At 44.5% G+C, this 20,337-nt stretch overlaps 2 protein-coding genes across 6 annotated transcripts in view; one reads left to right on the forward strand and one right to left on the reverse strand.

The window, feature by feature from the left end:
• Positions 1 to 20,337, reverse strand: part of LOC112575786 (set1/Ash2 histone methyltransferase complex subunit ASH2-like) — a 36,240-nt gene that overhangs the window by 7,514 nt on the left and 8,389 nt on the right. The window contains exon 16 of one of the 3 annotated variants that reach the window (XM_025257827.1): positions 18,084 to 19,654. The exons of the other annotated variants lie outside the window; for them this stretch is intronic. Coding sequence (XP_025113612.1) covers positions 19,616 to 19,654 — 39 coding nt within the window. The 3' untranslated portion in view covers positions 18,084 to 19,615. Of the gene's footprint in view, positions 1 to 18,083; positions 19,655 to 20,337 lie in introns of those variants that run through there. 3 annotated transcript variants of the gene reach the window in all.
• Positions 1,802 to 18,927, forward strand: LOC112575766 (muscle M-line assembly protein unc-89-like). 3 transcript variants are annotated; one of them, XM_025257791.1, is made up of 10 exons: positions 1,802 to 1,946; positions 4,102 to 5,691; positions 6,014 to 6,019; positions 12,643 to 12,730; positions 13,252 to 13,350; positions 13,608 to 14,346; positions 14,633 to 14,705; positions 14,935 to 14,978; positions 15,122 to 15,189; positions 15,833 to 18,927. In XM_025257791.1, the coding sequence occupies exons 2-10, from the start codon at positions 4,760 to 4,762 to the stop codon at positions 15,941 to 15,943; spliced, it is 2,160 nt and encodes a 719-aa protein (XP_025113576.1). In that variant the 5' UTR covers positions 1,802 to 1,946; positions 4,102 to 4,759; the 3' UTR covers positions 15,944 to 18,927. The 3 variants fall into 3 exon arrangements, with proteins under 3 accessions (XP_025113576.1, XP_025113568.1, XP_025113585.1); XM_025257783.1 differs by having other exon boundaries at positions 1,803 to 1,946; positions 6,014 to 6,031; XM_025257800.1 differs by lacking the exon at positions 6,014 to 6,019 and having other exon boundaries at positions 1,803 to 1,946.

Raw genomic sequence — 20,337 nt, forward strand, 5'->3', positions numbered from 1 at the left:
ACCAACTCACACACACACAAATAAAGGTGACGTTGTCTAATTTGATCTCTGCTTCACTTTCAAGATTCCTCTTCCTTCCTTCCCGTCGCGGTTCCATCGCCTCTCACCGGCTGCTGTGATCCGTGTTCATAAATAGGACTGTTTGCACGTGGAAGGAATTTATGAAGTAAGGATTACAGAGGACAGCACAACTCGTCTGATATCTGTCCCAGCACTGACGGCATGAAACATGTCGCCTCCAAAGAATGCCCTCGGCTCCCGTGCTGGTTGGCAGAAAAATCACCAAAGGGCTTTAACACTACCTTCTCCCCCGTCTGGAAGCTGCAGTATGGCGCGTTAGTTCACACGCAGCATGCTTACAAATTAAATGTCATTTGAATGAAAACAATGGCTTCCCATTGTAGTTGGGACGCTCAGTTCAATGTCATCGGGCGGCGGAAGCCCTTTCCCTGTGCAGCTGACAAACTCTCCCCCACTTCTCTTTATGGGAACTCCCTTATTGTTTATTTAACGTAGTGTTTATTGTGCATACGAGTGATCTTTACCTTCTGAGTTTATCAGAAAAATAGCAATGACGATGATATTATTGAATGCTCTTGCATTCTCAACGTATCATCATCATCAGTTTTTAATTCAAAGAGCATTTCTCTTTCATCGACTTGTCCGAGAACAGTTCTTATCTCATAATAAGAGTGTGTGTGCGTTTTCACTGATGTTCTGCCACACTCATAGTTTCAATGTATCAAACTGAGGTGGTGATAAGGGTTTTAACTGATGGTTACGAAACGGTCGCAATGCAGTCGCTGAGCAACAGCGTTCCGCAGGGTCAGAGACGTCACAAAATGTTTTTCCCTCCCAGGTAACAACCTTCATAACCCTAGGGTGCGTGGTGTTCAGCACAACAGTCCTCCATATCATTAAAACCATCTTCCGTTCAAATAATTCGCCTGTTACTTAAACAAAACAAGTTGCCATTCAAGTGACTGAAATTACTTTTAAACATAATTATTGCTGACCTTGAAATAAGACCAAATGAAATAATTTAGTATTAACTGTATTACTGATGCTTGCAGGCCATTTTACTTTTGGTTACTCGACGTTTGCAGGAAATGGCATGAAGAATTAAAGAGAGAAATGTGGGCGAGAGGACGACTGGGTTCTCTTCGGAGGACACTGGATATTACAGACAGAAACTAATGTTAGACATGTTCTGCTCCTCTGCCCGTACTTTTTTAAAAAAGTAAACTGGGACACCAGAAAACAACGATTTTGCAGTCATCTGTACCACTTGAAGTCTGCATGTTAATTGTTCTATTGTTTACCCTGAGGTTTCCAAAAGGAAATGACGGTAAAGCCGAGTGAAGTATTTTAACGAGTGAGATCAACTCATCAACTGCTAGGCATGCATACACACGCAAATCGACCGTAGGACCCACGAAGAAGAGAGACGTGTCGCACATCTAGTAGAGTAATAAAAGTACAAGTACCCCTATTGGTGCCTAATCTTTCGCTTCCACCAATGACACCCACTCACGCTTGTCGAAGCAAGGAAGACTAGACGGCCCAGAGACAGCGCGCATGTGCACTCCCGTCCTTCGCTCCATCTCCCTTACCCTGCCCGCACCCCGCCCTGCCCAGCCGCACGCGCTCAGGTGCACGCCCCGCTTCCTCACGCGAGACTCGCCGTGAAGGGTGACGGCGCCTGTTGGCGGCGATGGAGTGGGCCGCCCTCGTCAGGTCGTGACGCTCACAGGGAGGGGAAGCCCTGCAGACTGCCGCTAGCCACGCGGCGCGGCACACACGTGCGTCAGTCGCCGTCTCCGCTCTGCTGCAAGTCGCGTCAACGCTTCTCTACCGGCGTCAGCGGATTGTACTGCCAGGGGTCAGCATTTGACCTGAAGGGATTACTGTTGTGTGTCACGACCACGCCACCTCTTGTGATTGCGGTGAGTTCCGGCCACTAATTGCTTCTGTGTGTGTGTGTGTGCACGGTGCTGCTCGATACTTACATCTGTGGTGCAAGTTCCAGCAGTGAATGGGTGTGTCCCCCTATCCATGACTGGCGTGCCAAGCAATGCCACTGATCACGTGTCAAGCTCGTACCAGAATTGTTTGGCGGTAAATGGCTCAAGTTGGTAGCCACCACAGTTCTTTGCCATTATCCCTGTGTCATCGAAGAGCTGGCGGAGGAATGTCTTTAGTGTGGCTTTCGCTAAAATGTAAAATACTGACCTAATTAATTCCTCCATTTCCACGTGTGTGTTTAACCCATTATAACGGGAACTAGGTAGGGAGAAATACCACAGAAATACCGCTGACTCAAGCAGTCAGCTCGTGCGATATACAGAATGATGAAAAATACGAGTATTTTATTTATATATAACGTTATGTGTTGTCTAACCTCATGATAAAAAGAACATAAAGGAATGGAGAAACGCGCGCGCATGAAGGGTGGGTGAGTGGAATGTGTGTGTACATCAGTAACTCTACACCACAGCGAGGCTGCCAGCGAAAGAACGTTTTCGTTTCTGGAGACTTTGACTGTGGGCCTACCTCGCGCTCCTCGCCAGTAACCTTTAGACTGGGTTGTTCTGTGCTCCACCCTCCCGTCTCTGTGTACATATTACAGCGGCCACGTCAGATATTTGCACTACGTGCAACTCTCTTTCCCCACCCCCTATCTGCCTTCGTGGACAAACTAGGCTTCGTACCCCGCACCCCCCCCCCCTCCCAACCACACACACACCCCCAGCAAAGATCTTCACGAAAGTGTACAGCGACAGCGTCAGTGACGACATCTAACGGGACTGCTGCTCAAGCTGTGAAGGGTCACTGGAGTGACTCTTGAGACGACTGTCTTGCAAGTGCTCCACGTTTGTTGCAACTCATGCCTTGCTAGCGTCTACCCGTGGACAGGCGACTACAGTAACATCTCCCCAACACACACACACCCGTCATAAAGCCGGTATATCATTATCTACGATGTATACAAGGAGCAAGACTTGTCATGTACACGGGAGGTGATGACAACATACATCATGGCTGTAGAGTACATGTAGTTGTACAACTGCACACACAATAAACAGCTGACTTGGCGTTGTCGCTTGAACTGTTTCCGGGATTCAGTTTCACCAGCAATGACGAGTGTTTTTTCTTGCACAAAGATTGTTCACACACACAGTGTTTCGCATTCCACCTTACGCCAGTCTATAATTATGTTCCCTCAGCGCGTGTCCTCGATGCCGAGCTCAGCCTCCAGTTGTTGCTGGTGACAGCCAGCAGGTTAGGGCGGGCCGGCAGGTCAAGAGAGAGGAGGAGATGTTTGTTCTCAGGCCAGCAAACACTTCCGCAGCAGGAGACAGCAGGCCGGGGCACACCAGACGGTATCTGATGCAGCAGTACAGCAGCTAGCATGTACAGAGCGCGACAAGTGGTCCCGGCAAGGTGTCGCTGCTACAGATTCCCTCTCCCCAGGTGCCGTAGGTACGAGGCGAGTACTTTCCTAGGGGCAAAATAAAGGGAACTCAGGGACAGACGTGAAAAAGGATATGCAGATCCTGCGGACACTACTTCATATTATGTCGCCACAGCTTTATAACTACGGTTCTGTGGTAAAACGTCTGCGGGGGGACCTGGACACAGTGTTTATAATTTTGAAAACAAAACACTTGTCAGTGAGTTTCCCATGTTGCCCCAGGCTTACCCTCGCTTCATACCCTGTCTGCAGGTTGGCTTCAGGTGTTAGTGATGGAAGTTACGATCAAAACGTTTGATGAAAGCACATTACTTTCGCCTCCCACACCCCATGTACGTGTGTGTGTCTAGCTCCAGCATGCTGTTGTTTCTTTGACACTTTCACTGGTATCGGACAAGGTGAACAAATTTCTTATTGTCAACGTGCTTACAAACCTCTTTCATCTTTGCCACCCAAACCACGTTTTCCTGTTATCTTCACTAGTTCTTTACAAACAACTCGACTGACATTTACGATGGAGCGGCTGTGAAAGTCTCCAACAGCTCTCGCACAAAAGACCGACTGTTGTGTTGAAGTCACGTGGTCCCACACGCTAATACTTTTTGGTTTTCCTCTCTCTAAATCAGTGGAAGAGTCGTCATCAAGGTGTGCGATGACGGAGGTCTTGACAGAGAAGCTTTCGTGCTGCTACCGTCCAACTCATCCAAGTCTTCTCATCGACCACCGGCGAGGACGACAGCAGGCGATGGAGTAAGGGCAGGAGCAGGACGAGGAGACACGTTAACGGCATCAGTATCATCTAGCAGGGTGATGGCGGGGGGCAACTCTCAACGCCTCCCTCCGCCACCACCTCTGCGACGATTACCTGTTGTCTTGCGTGTCGCGGACGTGGTTGTCAGCTTTGGCAGCGTGCCGGCCAGGCAAGATAAGGAAGCAAGTCGTGGCTTGACAACAGGATGTCAAGCAATGTGAAATAACGTACGGGGTCGTGCATACACACACACACGCACGCGCGCGCACGCGAGGGCGCATGAGTGCATTCTGAGTGTTTTAGTTATCCTCATCCCTCTCGACTCCCCCCTCCCCTCCGCCTCCACACCTCTTGCTGGATATGAGCCCGCAAAGCCGGAAACACCTTTGCGCAGCTTTGCCCCCGAAAGTGTTGACATCCCAGAGCAACTGTACACAAGGGGGAGCGAAGATAACATAAACAAAATCTCTGTTCTTCTATCTTTAGCCCGCCTCCCTATCTGACGGCGACTTGACGTCTAACGCCTCTTCGTCATGCAGTACAGGGGGCAGGACTGGTGCGCCTTCCCCTCGGTTGCTGGTCTTGCGTGGTGCGTGGCAGTGACCTCCCTTCTCGTCTTGCCCTCTTGCCAGTTCAGTGTGGTGGATCGCCAGCATCGCGAACGGGATGACGCTACTTCCGCTGAAGGAAAGCTGGTCCGCGCCGATACGCTCACGCGTAACCCTCGCCACCCAGGTCTCACTACACGAGCACCTCTGACCCCTGACCCTGCAGGCCAGCGCGCGCCGCGGCTTGAAGCGGCGCCTGACGTCAAGGGGCCGAGCTTTAGGGAAACTCTCGCCACTTCTCGTGCCGGGCTCACAGCGCGAGGTACCGCGCGGCCGCCGAGAAGGAAGCGAGCCGACAAGCCCGCAGTCCCTGCGGCAGAGAGCGGCAATCAGCGGACGAGAGCCGCAGCCAGCTTGAAACTTTTCTCAACTCCTCCTGAAACGTCGCCCCGCGGACGCCTGACCAACTACGATCCGGACACCTTTCCGGCGACCTCCGACTTTCCCGAGGACCTTGTGTTCCCTAAGGTAGCTGAGCTCGACCTCAGCGACAGGACCGCCGGCGCGGCGAAAGCCGTACGGTTCGAGGCCCTCCTTCAACAGGAGGAGGCACAGCAGCAACAACAACAGCAGCAACGCGGAAGCGGCAGCGGCAGCGGCGCGGAGCCTCATGCGTCCAGAATGGTTCTGACCGCCGTCAGCACCATCGCGGCAGTCGTCGGCGTCTGCGTCATGGCGGCCATCTTCCAGTGCTGCTGCCGCAAGAAGCGGCACGGAGGGGGTGCGGCAGAGAACCGCGGCGGGCAGGCCGCGGAAACGGAGAAGGATCGGCAGGCCGGCGACAGCAAGAGATCGCGATCCAAGTCGCCCTCGCCCCCAAAGACGCCGACCAAGAATGAGGACGCGGAGGTCAAGGGGTGAGTGCCGCCAAGCAAATATCCGTGCTTTTATTCCTTCCCCCCACCAGCCACCCCACGCTAGCTTTCTTGCATCACCGCCTTATATTCTGTACACTAATCCGACAGCTCCCTCTTGTAGTCACTACGTTGATTAAAACTATTACCTAATGATGTAGAACAAACTACACCGCTCAGTAACACGATAGGTCTTCACCACTATTGTCCCTAACGTAAGATACACAGGCCAACGAGCACGTCCATGACACGAAGACACAAACAACCCCAACAAACACATCTTGAAGTAAGCGGTACTCAACATTTTATGTTTTCAAAACTTCAGTTTCAGGTACCGGCGGTTGTAAGTTACGAATGAACCTCTGATCGTTTCGCTTAGCTTTGTTTGCCTTGCGCTGCTCAGCGATCTGTAACGCGATCACGCGCATCCACGCCTTCCTTCTATCATCTGCTCTTCGGCTATCGCGTTCTCCCGGATGGCTTAAGACTTAATTATTTAAGAATGCATGCACTCAAAGCGGGCCAACTTTTCTCTTCTGTTGTCTTTCACTTTTGTGGGATGTAGGGAAGCACGATGCCAGCGTCAACGGCTTGTCTCTGTTTCTCTGTCCTGCCGCTCTCTTGTTTCTCTCTGTTTTGCTTGATTAGACAAGTCTGCACATCACAAAACGCAATACACTCCGCTCCTCTGCCCTGTCCCGAGGGTGATGTGAGGGCACGATCACCAAACACTGTCGACGTTGTCTGATGATTTCATAACACGTGCCGGTGTCGGCAACAGACTGCTAAGCTTGTTTCTGGGGCCAGCCTCGTTGCTCTAGTGAGCATTTCCTTCCGGGGCGCTGTTACCGACTGCTCCCGTGTCTACGGTCATAACAATCGCACTTGCCATCATGTCACCGAAGTATGCTGCTCTGTAACTAATGCAGCGGGTGGAAGGGAGAAGGGGGGAGATGATCAAATCCGAAAGGCAGAAGGGCGCAGAGAAAACGCTAGCACCGTGTGAGCACCTCATTAAAAGCCGACACCCAGCAGCGACAATCAAAACTCACAGCCTGGGAGGGATGAGGGCGGAGGAAGAGAGAGGAAAGGCTATCAGGACACTCACGTAAGGTAAAGAACTGTTCATCATGACAACGCTCGCCTGGCGCTCGTTAAAAGACTCGTTAAGAGACGCTGGACTTCCTGTTTCCAGTCGTGAACGAGGCACCAAGTTAAAAGCTCCTCAGAAGAGAAGCATGCTCTCACAGGTTGCCAATGGTTACCACAAGCACGTGTAACTCGTGTCAGTCTTGACTGTTGAGTTTGTGTGTGTGTAAAGCGAATGGAGACTGAGTGTCAAACTTCCTGCTCGCACAAAAGCGACTGTCGCCCTCATGTGGTATCTACGCTCTGCTGCTGTACAATGAAACACATGAAAGGATGTGAATGTGTAGTCTTTACAACTGGCAGGCAGTGTGTTCATCCTGTTGTAAATTAGATACTATTTCTGCCTACTGCTATATCTCTCTCCCCACCCACCCCGTCTTTTTGTTGCATCGAAAAACTCACCACCTGTTTATGACTGATTTGTCAACAATCCGTGAGCCTTTTTTTTTTAAAGTAACATTCTCCTATCTAGTCAGCTTCTGTATACATCTCCACCCTCCCTCGTCTCAACATATACCTTTCACAGGGACATCCTGAAATTCGATACAAAACTTCCCCCGCTAGACAAAGAAAAACAAAATAAGAGTAGCTCTGTTATATTAAGAAGTGTCCCACCCCATATGGACCTTGAGAAGTCCATATACAGACACAGCTGAGACCGGGCCCATTGTATGTTTACCTGATCTACTGCCTGTTGTGTAGCTTGATGACTAAGCATTACAGACAGTAGCAACCACTTGAATTAAATAGACTGCCGTGTGAATGGAGGGTCTTCTGGTAAGCAAAAATACTGCAGTCAGGAGGTATGGTGGATGTGTCTGGTCTGGTAGCCTCTCTTGCTCGGGGTGTTGTGGACAATGTTTTAAAGGGATTAAACAATTCTAGTATTTCACAGGATATATGCGTCTGTATTTTTAAGAGAGGTACCTCCAGAGTATAAATGCATGCTATAATGCATAAGCTGTTGGTACCTTATACCTTCCTGGATTTGATAGGAACAGAAATGTTTATTTTTTATATGTTGGTTTTGAAATTCACACAGCAAAGCTGTGTGCTTAATTGTCCCTCATGCCGTAATGGCAAGTCAGTGATATCAAAGATGTCAAGTGTCTATAACACAATGAGGAACCCTATTAATACCACTCGCGCGCACACACGCACACATATTTTGCAATCTTCAAAGCAGTCGGCAACCACACCCTTTTAAGGGACGGGTTGATGTCTGCGTAAAAAGGGTAGAACCACACCGCCGTATATTACCAATGGTGTTGTTCGTAAATACTTTCTTAAAGTATGCCTCCTACATGCCTCAATACAGAGGGGAAAGGGAGGACGTTTTCGCGGAATCACTAAGCTTGTCGAGCATGGCCCAGGCAACAATCATTAACAAACCTCCGCCATTAAACAAAACAAAGTCCAATATGACGACCACACGTATAACACCTCCCCTTGTTTCATCCACAGCCCCTAATCTCTCGGGTATCTTGAAGAGAGTAGCACACTTGCGGCATGACGGGTACACAGACACAAGACTTCTCCTCCCGCGATCACGTGACCTCTACTACTGGCTATTCGGTAATTAGCTGAGCAAGAGACGGAACCGGTAGCGGTGATAGCTCCACCACACCACGCCTCCTTGCAGCAACTTCTTTTTCGGCGTCACCACAACCCTTTCTCGTTCGCCACCCCTTTCTGGCACTTCTCTGCGCGTTGATGGTTTGTTTACACCTGCCTGTTTTCTTCAGTACACCAGCCCCCTACCCCTCCCGTCCCTCGGGGTGCTGGTCATGCCGTGGAGGAAGTGTGGGTATGTCCAAGTATTACATGGTGGGGTCAAGAGGACTTTTGCTCGGCGTGACCTGAGCTCCTGTCGCGCGGGTACGCTGCTAGAGACGATGCGAACCTTGAAGCGGTCTGGACCGATTCCAGCTTCCGAGAAGGTAAACAGGCTCCTAGGAAGAAAAACGGTTTGGGGAGGGGGAGAAACGGCAGTTCCGGTGCAGGCGAAAGCGTCAACCTTTTTTTTTTTTTAGCGTAGTTCTAGCTGACCCCCATAACCGTCTGCTTTCGGCGGTGACTCAAGGTGTAGCGTGAAAAGCAGCGCGCGGAATACCTTTGCTGCAGCCTGTACAGTCACTGCCTCGGCCCGTGCCGCACACACACACCTGCGCACCTTGCACCCGACATGCACCCCACACTGGGAGGGAGGCGGCGGCGGCGCTTTTTTTAAACATGCAGCTGCCTGTGCGTTTCAGGGCACTCGAGGAGGTTAACACCAGAAAAGGTTGAGAGAGGTGGTAAAAGTCAACAAAATTCTAGCGAAGCACTTTGGAGAAAGGGGCGGGGCGCTAGCATTTTTAATGAATCGTGTTCAGAACTATCAGGTTGGTTGTTTTCTCCCCTCCCGTCTCAACCCCTGACTCAATGTCCCTCATCACCACAGCAGCTCACTTCTGTCTGCGCGGTTCAGACGGTACCAGCCGCCAAGTATAGCCATTCCTGTTGTATAGAGGCGCGGACATGACCAAGTACTCCTAGACAGAACCTTCCAGTCTTCACTCTCGCTCAACCCTTGCATTCTCAGTCGGCTATTCCGATAAAAACACAAACATTTTCTGCGTAATGTTGTTGGCCACAGAAGCAGGTGACCATCACATCCAAGTTTGAAAAAAAAAGTTCCAAATAAAAAATATGGTAGCACCTTGGATATGACATTTCACCGCAAAAAAATACAATCAGCCGAGACACTGTGCTTTCAGAAAATAGTCCTGAAGGAAGGAGCGCTGCTGGAAAAAAAGGCCGAATTTTGCACAAGTGCGAAGGATATTTCGTTCAGATCCGCATGGTTTTGAAGATAAACACTTTTGACTTTTTGTGAAGCGGGGTGATGGTGTGGATGTGCAGTGCGGGGAGGGAGAGTGAGAAAGGGCATTCTATTCCGATCAACATCACCAAGGATGTGAGCCGCAGATGCAGGTCCCCTAGCATTCCCTAGAGTGAAAATGTTACATCTTTAGAAGTGTGCGAACTGTCCTAGAGTAAAAAGCCCATAGGAATGCGGCTCTGTACAGCGAGAGAGGGAGGGAGGAAACAACATTCAGGTGCCGAGATCAAAACCCACCCCGTTTTATGTCTAGGGGAGTGTGGGGGAGGTTCCACCAGGTGCTAGCCTTCTCTTCCTCCTCACAAGCATGCCACAGAAATTTTGCAGGCAGGTAACAGGCACAGGCTCTAAAAGCATGCTTCAGGAGTTTGCTCAACATCCCCTTTGAGGGATAGCGGGGGATGGGGTGAGGTTCCATAAAAATATAGGTCACAAGCAAGCCAGTCAGGACTTAGACCTTGCATAAGATGAGGTCAGGAGAGAAGATAACAAGCAGGAAACAATCCCAATCAATAATAATAATCATATGCCAGCCAGCTTCCTCTCTAGTTCACAACACATCATGGTGGATCCGCTTACATAAATTCCTCAGCCCCTTCTCTATCCAGTCTCTTGGCAGCCTTCATGGGAGATGAAATGGTCTGACATCATGATCTTTAACCTATGACTACTACAGAAAAATGCGGCAGCAACAACACGCAAGGATGATCTCATAAGAACCTGCACCTGATAACACCATCAGATACCTCCACAGATATTGAAAACAATGAGGGGGAGGATGCATAACAAGATGCACAGATATAAAACAACATATTTTCAGGACATAAAGAATTGAAATAAGAGAAGACAGAGAAAACATCATTTTCGGCATCCACACTTAATTGATCAGTTAGTGATAAAAAATTATAAACATACTGCTTGCATGACAGAAGATTGCTTTTTGCTGAGAAAAGCAGATAAAATATTTTCACAGCATTTAACATTCAGATTTTTTTTTTTTTGGTAAAAGGGATGAAGTGATGTGTTGGGGGACTGATGCAGATAAAGTAAGGCTAAAATGTAGAAATGATAGTATTAATGGTGATAAAATATTGTGAATGCATTTTCTCCTCTTCCCAAAAAGTGAAGCATATGGACATTTCTTCCCACCTCCAAAGCACAAGGAAATGCAATTTATAATCCTTTCTCAGTCCAACAATCTATTTTGTAACATGAACAGGACAATGTTTTTCACTTCCTCAATCTTAACTCTCTTTTTTTTCTGCCTGCATGTCGATAGGGAAATGTCACTGTGATCCTTCCCCTAACTCAAATTTCTTCCCAAGATTGGAAGGGAAAGACTGGTCAAATGACATTTTCTACAGTAAGACCCTAACATCATGTATTTCAGAAGCTGCCCTCACATGATTAGATGTTGACGAAAAAAAGCAAAAGACAAAAAAACAAACAACAAAAAACGAGGAAAGATGACATCTGAAACGGAGGGAAAGAAATATAAATAACGGTGCAGATTCAAGCTAACAACTAGCATCAGTGTCTTAAGCAAGTCAGAGCACTTTTGGTGTATGCAAGTACACAAACACACACACATACACACACACCTTCTCCACTGTACATGTCAATCCCAAGCAAACAGAACACAGAAACTGCATCCTGCTTTAAGACATTGACAGAGCATGTGTTCATGAATAAACATGAGGCCCTGAGCCTCACACAACCTTTGGCAATTTTGCAGTGTTAGGGGCTTCAACATTTACTTTAGCTCTGGCCAGACCTTCATGGCCTCCATGCCTTCCTGTTTGTTCTCAAATCCACAGCACCACCAATGTACACTGGTCTCAAGCATCCCTTCCAGTACAATGCTTTGATTTAGTGAAAAAAAATCCACAACACTGCCTAAAAACTGTTGAGTGTTATTCTGAGGCATCCCCACAAGTACAAACATACACTGATTTTGCAGTACAAAGCATTTCTTGATATCCCACTGGCAGTAACAACCTGAATATCATTACAAAGCCGCCATCCTTTTTAAACACATCTACACTGAGATAATGGCTAGAAAATACTATTTTGAGCAAGTAACAGCAACCCTCTTTTGAAAATATTCCTATAGCACAAACCTTTCAGATGAGTTTGGTGCAGTGTTCACGCAAATATACTTACTTTTTACCCCCCAATATTTAGTCTTTACATGCATGGACATTCTTCAGCATCTTTTCCTGCATTCAGTATCTGCCACAGCACTGAAACATCCTTGTCTTGTGTCTTGCAGATTCTTATTTGCTGTATTACGTATCTCCTCTAACATCCATGTTATCCAAACAAACCTCACCTCAGCTTTCTGACACCTTCTTAGATGAGTGTACAAGTTTGATATTAAGCCCTTGAGTAATGCATGACTGAGCTCTCTGCATTGAAGATGGCTGAGATGCTGCATTCAAAAAAGCTTAAAAAGCAAGTCTTCAACCCTTTAAGTGAAACAGGATAATGTGAAAATGAAATATGAAATAATAATGAAAAGTTCACCTTGAAGTAAAATCTTAATCATTTGCCTGTTGTGAAAAAGAAGTGAGGAGTGACTGAGCAACAAATATGATTACCACCCCCAAAAGTAAATCATGTCATGCAGCATTAACACATCAATACATATTTGATCAGGAAAATAAAAGCAGGGACATAAATTAATGATTTTTTTTAAATTTTAATTAAACCTTGCACTATTTTCCCCAAATTCTCTAACATGTGCTGTTGTCTTTGTGGTTTGTGGAAAAAACTTTCCAATGTTAAAAGAAAATGTTTTGTTCTGCTCTCTCCAACAATCCAGTTGGGAGATTAGGTGAAAGACATTTGGCAGACATATTAAGTCACTAGAACCAGTTCAAAATTTGTAACCAATAGAGTTATGTGGTACTGTCTTACAGACTGTCTGAACAAGATAAACTTTTGGAGGATGATGAGGACCTTGGAGACTTCTCTATGGTGCAACGAGAGACTGAAATTCTTCGATCTGTATGTTGTGCATATTTATTCTAGCTCATATGTTTACCTTACATTTCTATGACATGTAAATTTTAAGGGAGGAGTCACTTTTAAGAATGTAGGCTGCTTTTGAAATCCATCATGTGTGAACAAAGCATCCATAGGCACAAAGAAGTATCACAAGAATGATACAGTACTCCTTGATTCCATTTATAAACCAATAATTTTAAAGTCATATCCATTTAAATGTTGCGGTACTTAAGACCATGTTGTATGCATATGTGTGCATCGACACCAAACCCTGGAACAAAGTTTTCCTGCTAAAAGCCTCCAAAAGAAGCTAGTTCTACTTTGGGTGTGAAAAAGATCTTAAGGCCTTTGTGAATAAAAATTTTCCATGTAACAGTGCACTCAGCCATTCATGCATGTGATAGCTTTGCATGTTCTTCCAAGCATTTATTTAGAGTGGTTCCCAGTTACTAAAAACTATTATGGGCAACTAAACCAGTACCAGTATTACTCTCTTGCTTATAATTTTTTTTCCATTTCAGTATCGGAAACCACCTCCTCCAAAAAACCGAGCCAGAGCAAGCCGCGTCCCACGTGCTCTGAAATCAGTGGAACCCAATGCCAGTCCAGATGTGTTTCAAGTAAGAGTCTTCACTTTCTGAACACTCTTCATATCAGCTACTTTTCACCAGGACTGTTTAATCTTATTCACAGTTCACATTGAAACCTGCTACTGTAATGATTCTGAAGATTTGAAGGCATCGCTATATTTTATTACACCAAGTCTTCTTTTGTCTTTTATTATTTTAAACTAATATGTCATAAAGCTAAGCTTCAGGGCATATCAGAAAAACCTAGAAAGAGAAGTATTATACCATTCTTGGTTTGACTACCTTAGGAACTAGTGGAGAGGGAGGACCAGGAAGCTGAAGAAGCCGCTGAGCTGGCGATGCAACATGCACCTAAACCGCTATCAAAGAAAACCGAACCATATGATGGGGCCCCAAATGGTGGACACTCATCGATGTTGGCAGATATTGACTCTACCATTGCAGCAATCCACAGAGATGAGGAAAAGGTTACTGGCTCCAGAGCATCACCAGCAAAGGATGAGCGGGAATCAAAGGAGGCATTTTTGGAGAAAGTGCCCATTTCTATCGCACAGATAGAAGGGAGCCCACAGGTGCCAAGGCCAAAGCCTCGCACCAAAGAGGGTCTTGGGCGGACGCAAAGCCAAGAGGAAATGGCACGGTCTTTGGCACAGGAACTTTCCAAGGCTATCAGCAAGGAAAATCTTTCTAGACACCACAGCAGCAAAAGCCCATCACCCAGACCTCGTAGCAAGGACACATCACCAAAATCAAGAAGCCCCGGATCATCACCTAAGCTTTCCAGCCAAGGTTCTTCAGCATCAGACAGCAGAAGCATACGATCTGCTGAGGGTGAGGAGGCATCACCAAAGGAAGTGACATCGTCTAATGGATTTCCACTGGCTGGAAATCACAGTGAGGACAAAAAGGAAACTGAAAGCCCTGGGGGTGCAGAGAATGTTTTTGCTCTCGTTGATCCAACAGTTAGCAAGGATGCCGTAGGTGGTAAAAGCAAAATACCTGTGAGAGCAGGTGAAACTGCTCAAGGTATATATTCAAAGTTACTTCCAAGTTAAAACTTTTAGTACTTTTATTTAAAATTTAAAACTTAAATGCTTTCCTCAACTTTCCCCTGTAGGAACAATGAACAGGTAAACATCAACTTTTCCATCACATGGAAACATACATGAACCATGTAAGACAGCTCCTAATCACATAGGAAAAAATGTGCCTAGGGAGTATGACACCATTACATCAAGAATAAAGATCATGATAATGTTAACTCATCCTCGTAGGCTACTGACAGTTGTATTGGAAGGTAATGTCATTGCAGGGTCTGCTGCTGCTGCTTTACAACCATCTGCACCATTAAGGCATAACGTAGGCAAAGACCTCAAGCGTTTTCCGTGAGTATTTCCTTGCTAGATTTTTGCAGCATAATACAGTATTTTAGGATAGACGGAGTGCTCTCCCGCAATCCAGACAAATTACTATGACATGCAATATAAAAATCTGTCCCACTGTTGCCATAAACTATTAGGTCCCATGAAAATTGATTTGGACTGCGAAGGGGAAATGTTTTCCTTGGTTTGGCACTTTGGACTTGGTTGAAAGTTTTCATGTATTTGTCTACAGAGTTCCTTCAGTACATGGTGAAAAGATGGATCAGTTGATGATTTGTAAGTGCTTTTTTCCTCACATTTAACCAGACTTTTTTCGAACTAGTGATCTTAACTACTTTTATTCATAATGAAATAATCGTTGTTCCTCATTAACAGTTACTTTCTCATTTTCCTAATATCAATTGTCTTTTTGCCCAAAGCACTAAAGACACGCTTGAAAGAGGACAGTCCTAGTGGCAAGCATGTACTTAACAAAATTTCATCTGAGGTAAGCCCCATTTTCTTTGATAATGCATGTGCACTTTCTGTGTGATCTTTTGTGCTTTTGATCCCCCCACTATCACACCCCAACTCAATGATGGTCTTAAATTCCAGCAGATTTTAACTGGGGATCTGAAACTACATTTTATGGATAGGAAATTAAGGTCTGAAGATATTCTAGTTTAAGTATATGTGCCTTTAGAACAGTCACATGCTGTGTGGAATTACAGTTAAAGAGGTGCTTAAATGCAGTTTAGGAGGCAATGCACACACCACACACATTTCCCATTTCTGGTTTTCTATGAAACAAATGAATACTTAAAAAATGTCACATCTGATCAGTTATAATTCATCAGCTCTAAATCCAGGTGCTTTTCAGTAAATATGGGTGTGAATGACAAGTATTACAAGTGTTCTTCTTCCATATTACCATGAACCTGACAATCAAAACCAGAACTGAAGCTGCTTAGAATGGTCAAAGGGTGTGGGCATGAGATTCACATATTCCCCATATTTGTGGGTACTGGAATAAAAAGAAAAAGAATGGCATGAAAGGAGACTCATTCTGTATACATGAGAGGTCGAGAAGGCTCATTCTGTGTGGTGAATTTTTAAGGTTGGATTATTTAAAAATGTTGTGTGTTTTGAAGGGGGAGACAACTGATGACCTCGATCCTCAAAGCCGTGAACGGGCCTACTCTGACCCAACAAAGCAAAATGCAGACAAAACAAGCTGCAGGAATGAGCAGACACACCTCTGACATCTCTGTGCTAATCCTGTGCATGGCCTTTAACTGGAGTATGCTGATCTGCCTTCAGTATGCACATGACTGCTGCACATATCAACCAAAGTCATCTGTTTATATGAAAAGGTCTTTGTTTCTGGATGTTCTTTGTACACGTCTGTGCTCTTGTGTGCTGGATAAACTTAGACATGGCACTGCGTTTCTTGCTGGACTGTTCAGGAAAATAGAAAACCCACATGCAACACGCCAAGAAAAGAACCATAATATTCAACTTAAAGTATGGCAGACAGACCTGTTCAGTGTGTCAGGGTGTGTCATTCATGCTCAACATCTGATAAAAGTTCAGAACAGATGGAGTGTGTATGCACAAAGCATCAGCTTCTTTGATAATTGCAAAATTCATGCTATGGCTTTGAATAAGGCAAAAGGCCACCTAGGAACAATAAAAGCTTATCATGATGAAGTGACTTAACTGCAAAATTGAAAAAATGTTTGCAGTTTATATTTACATTGTCAACACATGGGGCAGCTTCAAATTTTTTGGAATGGAAAAAGCAAGAAGTCATGCTTGGCCAGCATCATTCTGCTTACAAGATAAATTTCTCCCAACTGGCCCTAATGTGCACACAAGTTTGTTTTTTTTTTTTTAATCTGTTTACAGCTGATGGCTACAGACTCCTCAAAACTTTTACAGTGTTGACAGACTACTTTTACTTCTGGTTATTTTTAATGTGTGTGGCTTATTGAATGGGCACATGACATCAACTAAACCAGTTCAGCATCAAGTACCTCAGCACTGATATCTACAAATGTGAATCAATTCAGTGAATGTTGTCAGTCATTTATCATGTGAAGCATGTGGCAGCAGATAAACTTGATAAAGCTTGCTTCTTGAAAGATGACTGAGGAAAATACTTCTCACCAGTAACCCCATAGTGCTACCAGGATTTGTTTTTTAAATTATGCTTATAATCTGCTTTCATGAGAAGCAAGCATTACTTAAGCAACATCCAATCTCTATTGTTTCTTAAAGTAAAGCCCTATGAAATGTTGTAATTTATGGCCATTTTGTGCTCTAAAATGTAACTATAGTGTTTTGATGAGCTTGTTATTGTGTTTATGCAAGACCTTAACTTGTGCTGACTTCTGTCTTCCAAAATTCTCCTTAACCTATAAGTCTCAGAAAAGAAAATCATGAAAATGTCCACAGAAATTACTGCTTTTCAATAACTATATCCTGTAGTTTGTTGATCCTCACTTTACAATCTCTTATCTTTACAAGCTGTTAACACAGATCTAAATTTAAAAAGTCAATGCAAAATGGAGATAACATAAACAAAAATAACAAAGATGTAATTATTCACATGTATTAATTATAAAACAATCCAAAGTATCAGCTCCATAGCTGACTTGTTAAATATTCTTCAGCAATCCACCTGTGTATGTGGGTGCTCCCCATGCTGTATATAAAATGTTTATTCAGCCTGTATAATAGCCAGTTGTCAAGCCCAATCATGATCAATATCAGGACCTGTGATCATCAGAAAAATTCTGGGCTTTCCACACAAAATCAAAATAACTATTTCATCCACATTAAGTGTATCTTTAAATGACTCAGTTTGACTGGAATCACAAGAACTATGAAATTCCTAACCAATGCTTCTGTCGTTTTCATCACTTTAATTAAAAAAAAAGGAGATAGGTTAACACTCAGAAATGCTGCAATCAAAACGACTTTGGTTCAAAACTCTCAAGTGTTAAACTAAGTTATTTGCAAAAATGTGTTCAGTACTGCATCTTGGAATGCCATCATCTAGTCACAGCAAAAGGCTGCTTGCAACACAGCAAGTTCCAGTCAGCTGCTACCACTTCACTGCCTTTACATAAACACCCAGCCCGAAGTGTCACCTCTTCAATCCAGTTTAGTCCTGCTCATCCCAGATGCATAAAAGCTTTGACTAAAGTGTATAGATTAGTTACTGGTTTGCCTTGTTGATTTTGGTAAGAAAGTTCTTTCACCTAGAAATGATTGAGCTTTATAAGGGAAAAGGATATGGGGAGTAGGGAGGAAACTAGTTCGAGAAGAAAACTCTGACAGCCACCCTGTGCTTAGAAATTGATGATCTTTAGTCTGTTTGTCCAACCTGCTTGAAGAGCAATCCCCAACTCACCATCACAGGCAACATTCCATTTTAAAGGCTCTAAAATTAAATAATAATGAAAATAACAGATAATTATAATGTAAGTCCTTATGCTAGGATAGCTTAGTGATCAATATGCACTCACATGTGGGCCCAATCAGTGCACACACACACACATCTTCAAAGGGTCATTGGGGAAGTGTTTCTAAAATTGTGCCTTTAATCACAACAGTTCTATCCTGTCCCTCAGATTTTTTTATTTGAATTTCCTACTGTGACAATGTATTGCTCTCTGATTTGAGCCATTTGTAAAAAGAGGATGGGGTCAACCATAATAAAAACAATGCACAAATAAAAGCCAAGATAAACACTAAGTTACGTGGTTTCTACTCCAAGGGATTGTGACACCAAGTTACATGGTTTCTTCTCCAAGAGATTGTATGAGCCTAACACAAAAGTGAGTGACATACATATACATGAGAAAAAGGTGGAAATCAGCTATTACAAAAGACATGATACCCCACAGGTAGTCCCAAGTTCACAAAATTATTGGAGGGAAGTATAGCACAGTTCTCTTCTCAAGAAGGAAAACAAAAACCTGAGAACATTTAAAAAATACACTAGTACTGTTATCCTGCTTTTCTATTCTGCTTTTGTATACAATTCAAACAGTGAATTTGAATGTTGTTTCCACTGTTGCTAATTCATTGCCTTGCTCATTATAGGCTACTTTGTACGGTGATAACATTTAGTGCCTTAACCTGTATGTATATGCATTATTTGTCTTTTCTAAAAGCTGTTCTTCAGACGTGTTGTATAATTTGTATATGCACATGTATTAAAAGCTTTTATAAAATATTTCTCAGCACATCTGAGTCTCTGAGATATATGGGTTGTCAGAAACAATAGAAACAAACTTCTTGACTCAAAAAAGCATGCTATACAGCACCTAAGGAAGATACTGTAAACTGTACAAAATGACATGACATGCTATAAATGTAATAAAAAAATTTTTTTTAATAATAAATACACTCATGGAGATTTGAGAAACCATTTACAGAAAGGCCCACGGTAGCATTCTGTGGCTGTGCTTCAAGAAATTTTTTTTAATTCTGTTTGTCAAAGATGAATTTTACAAAAGAATGAAACTGCTGTATTTAGAGCATCAGTTTTCTGTAAAATGACATTGCTTAAAATCCTGTTGAAGAAAAAAACAATGGGAGAAAAGAAGAACAATGTATTATTTCTAGTTTGCCGCTGAGATACAACTCAAATTCTTCAGCAACCTATAGATTGATGAAATAAGGTAACATTATTTGAAGAGGACAACTCCGCCTGGAAACAAACACCCTCCTCCCAAGCCCAGATGAAGGAGGAGGGTTGCGTGTGGGACTAGCAACCAAACCCTGTAAAACAACCCCTGCCACAGAAACCACAAATGCAACACAAGCCCCATGAGAGCCTGGATGGGAAGATCCCTCTTCGAAAGGACCTATGACGCATGTTGGTGAAAGCCTTTGGGAAGTCAGCTCGACAACCTATCTCCTCATCTCCTCATGGCCAAGGCAAAAACCAGGATATGGACCTGGAACATTGGAACCATATATGAGAACAAGCTCTAGGCTGGAACCAACCGGAGCAACGCAAAGTTGGGAGACGCAGACAGGCATGGAGACAATCCACAGGGAGGCAGAGGCGCCTGGCACAACATGGTCCCAACTGGAAAGGGACACCCAGAACCGGATCCAATGGCATGGTGGAGTTGAGGCCCTATGCTCCACAGTAACAAACTTTAACTCAACAATGATAAAACAGAAGCTCTCCTATGTTCAAGGAGAAGAAATCCATTTTCACTAGTTTGTCCACCAAATCAGGTGGGCGAAACCAACATCACCTTTGCGTCCTCTGAGAGGAACCCAGGATTCATTGTCACTGCAGATATGACTCTTGCTAAACAAATTACAGCTATCAGTCTGCCTACTATGAGCTACACAAGATCAGCGCCATCTGTCACATTCTGTCTATACGCGCTACCTGTCTATACACTTTCCTGTGCATTTGTTCTATCCAGGCTTAATTACAGCAACTACTTATTTGCATGAGCTGTACAGGTGTTCGTAGGAGTAACAGTAAGTTCATGACATTACAGAATCAAATCTGTTCAGCACACAGGAGACTTTTTTCAAGCACACTGAGCGAAGGGATGTTACTGCACAAGACTGACTAGACTTGCATTGATATAGTGATCAAAAGTTGCTTGTTGGCTAT

This window comes from Pomacea canaliculata, linkage group LG1, assembly GCF_003073045.1.
Source record: "Pomacea canaliculata isolate SZHN2017 linkage group LG1, ASM307304v1, whole genome shotgun sequence".
NCBI classification, from domain to species: Eukaryota; Metazoa; Mollusca; class Gastropoda; order Architaenioglossa; family Ampullariidae; genus Pomacea; species Pomacea canaliculata.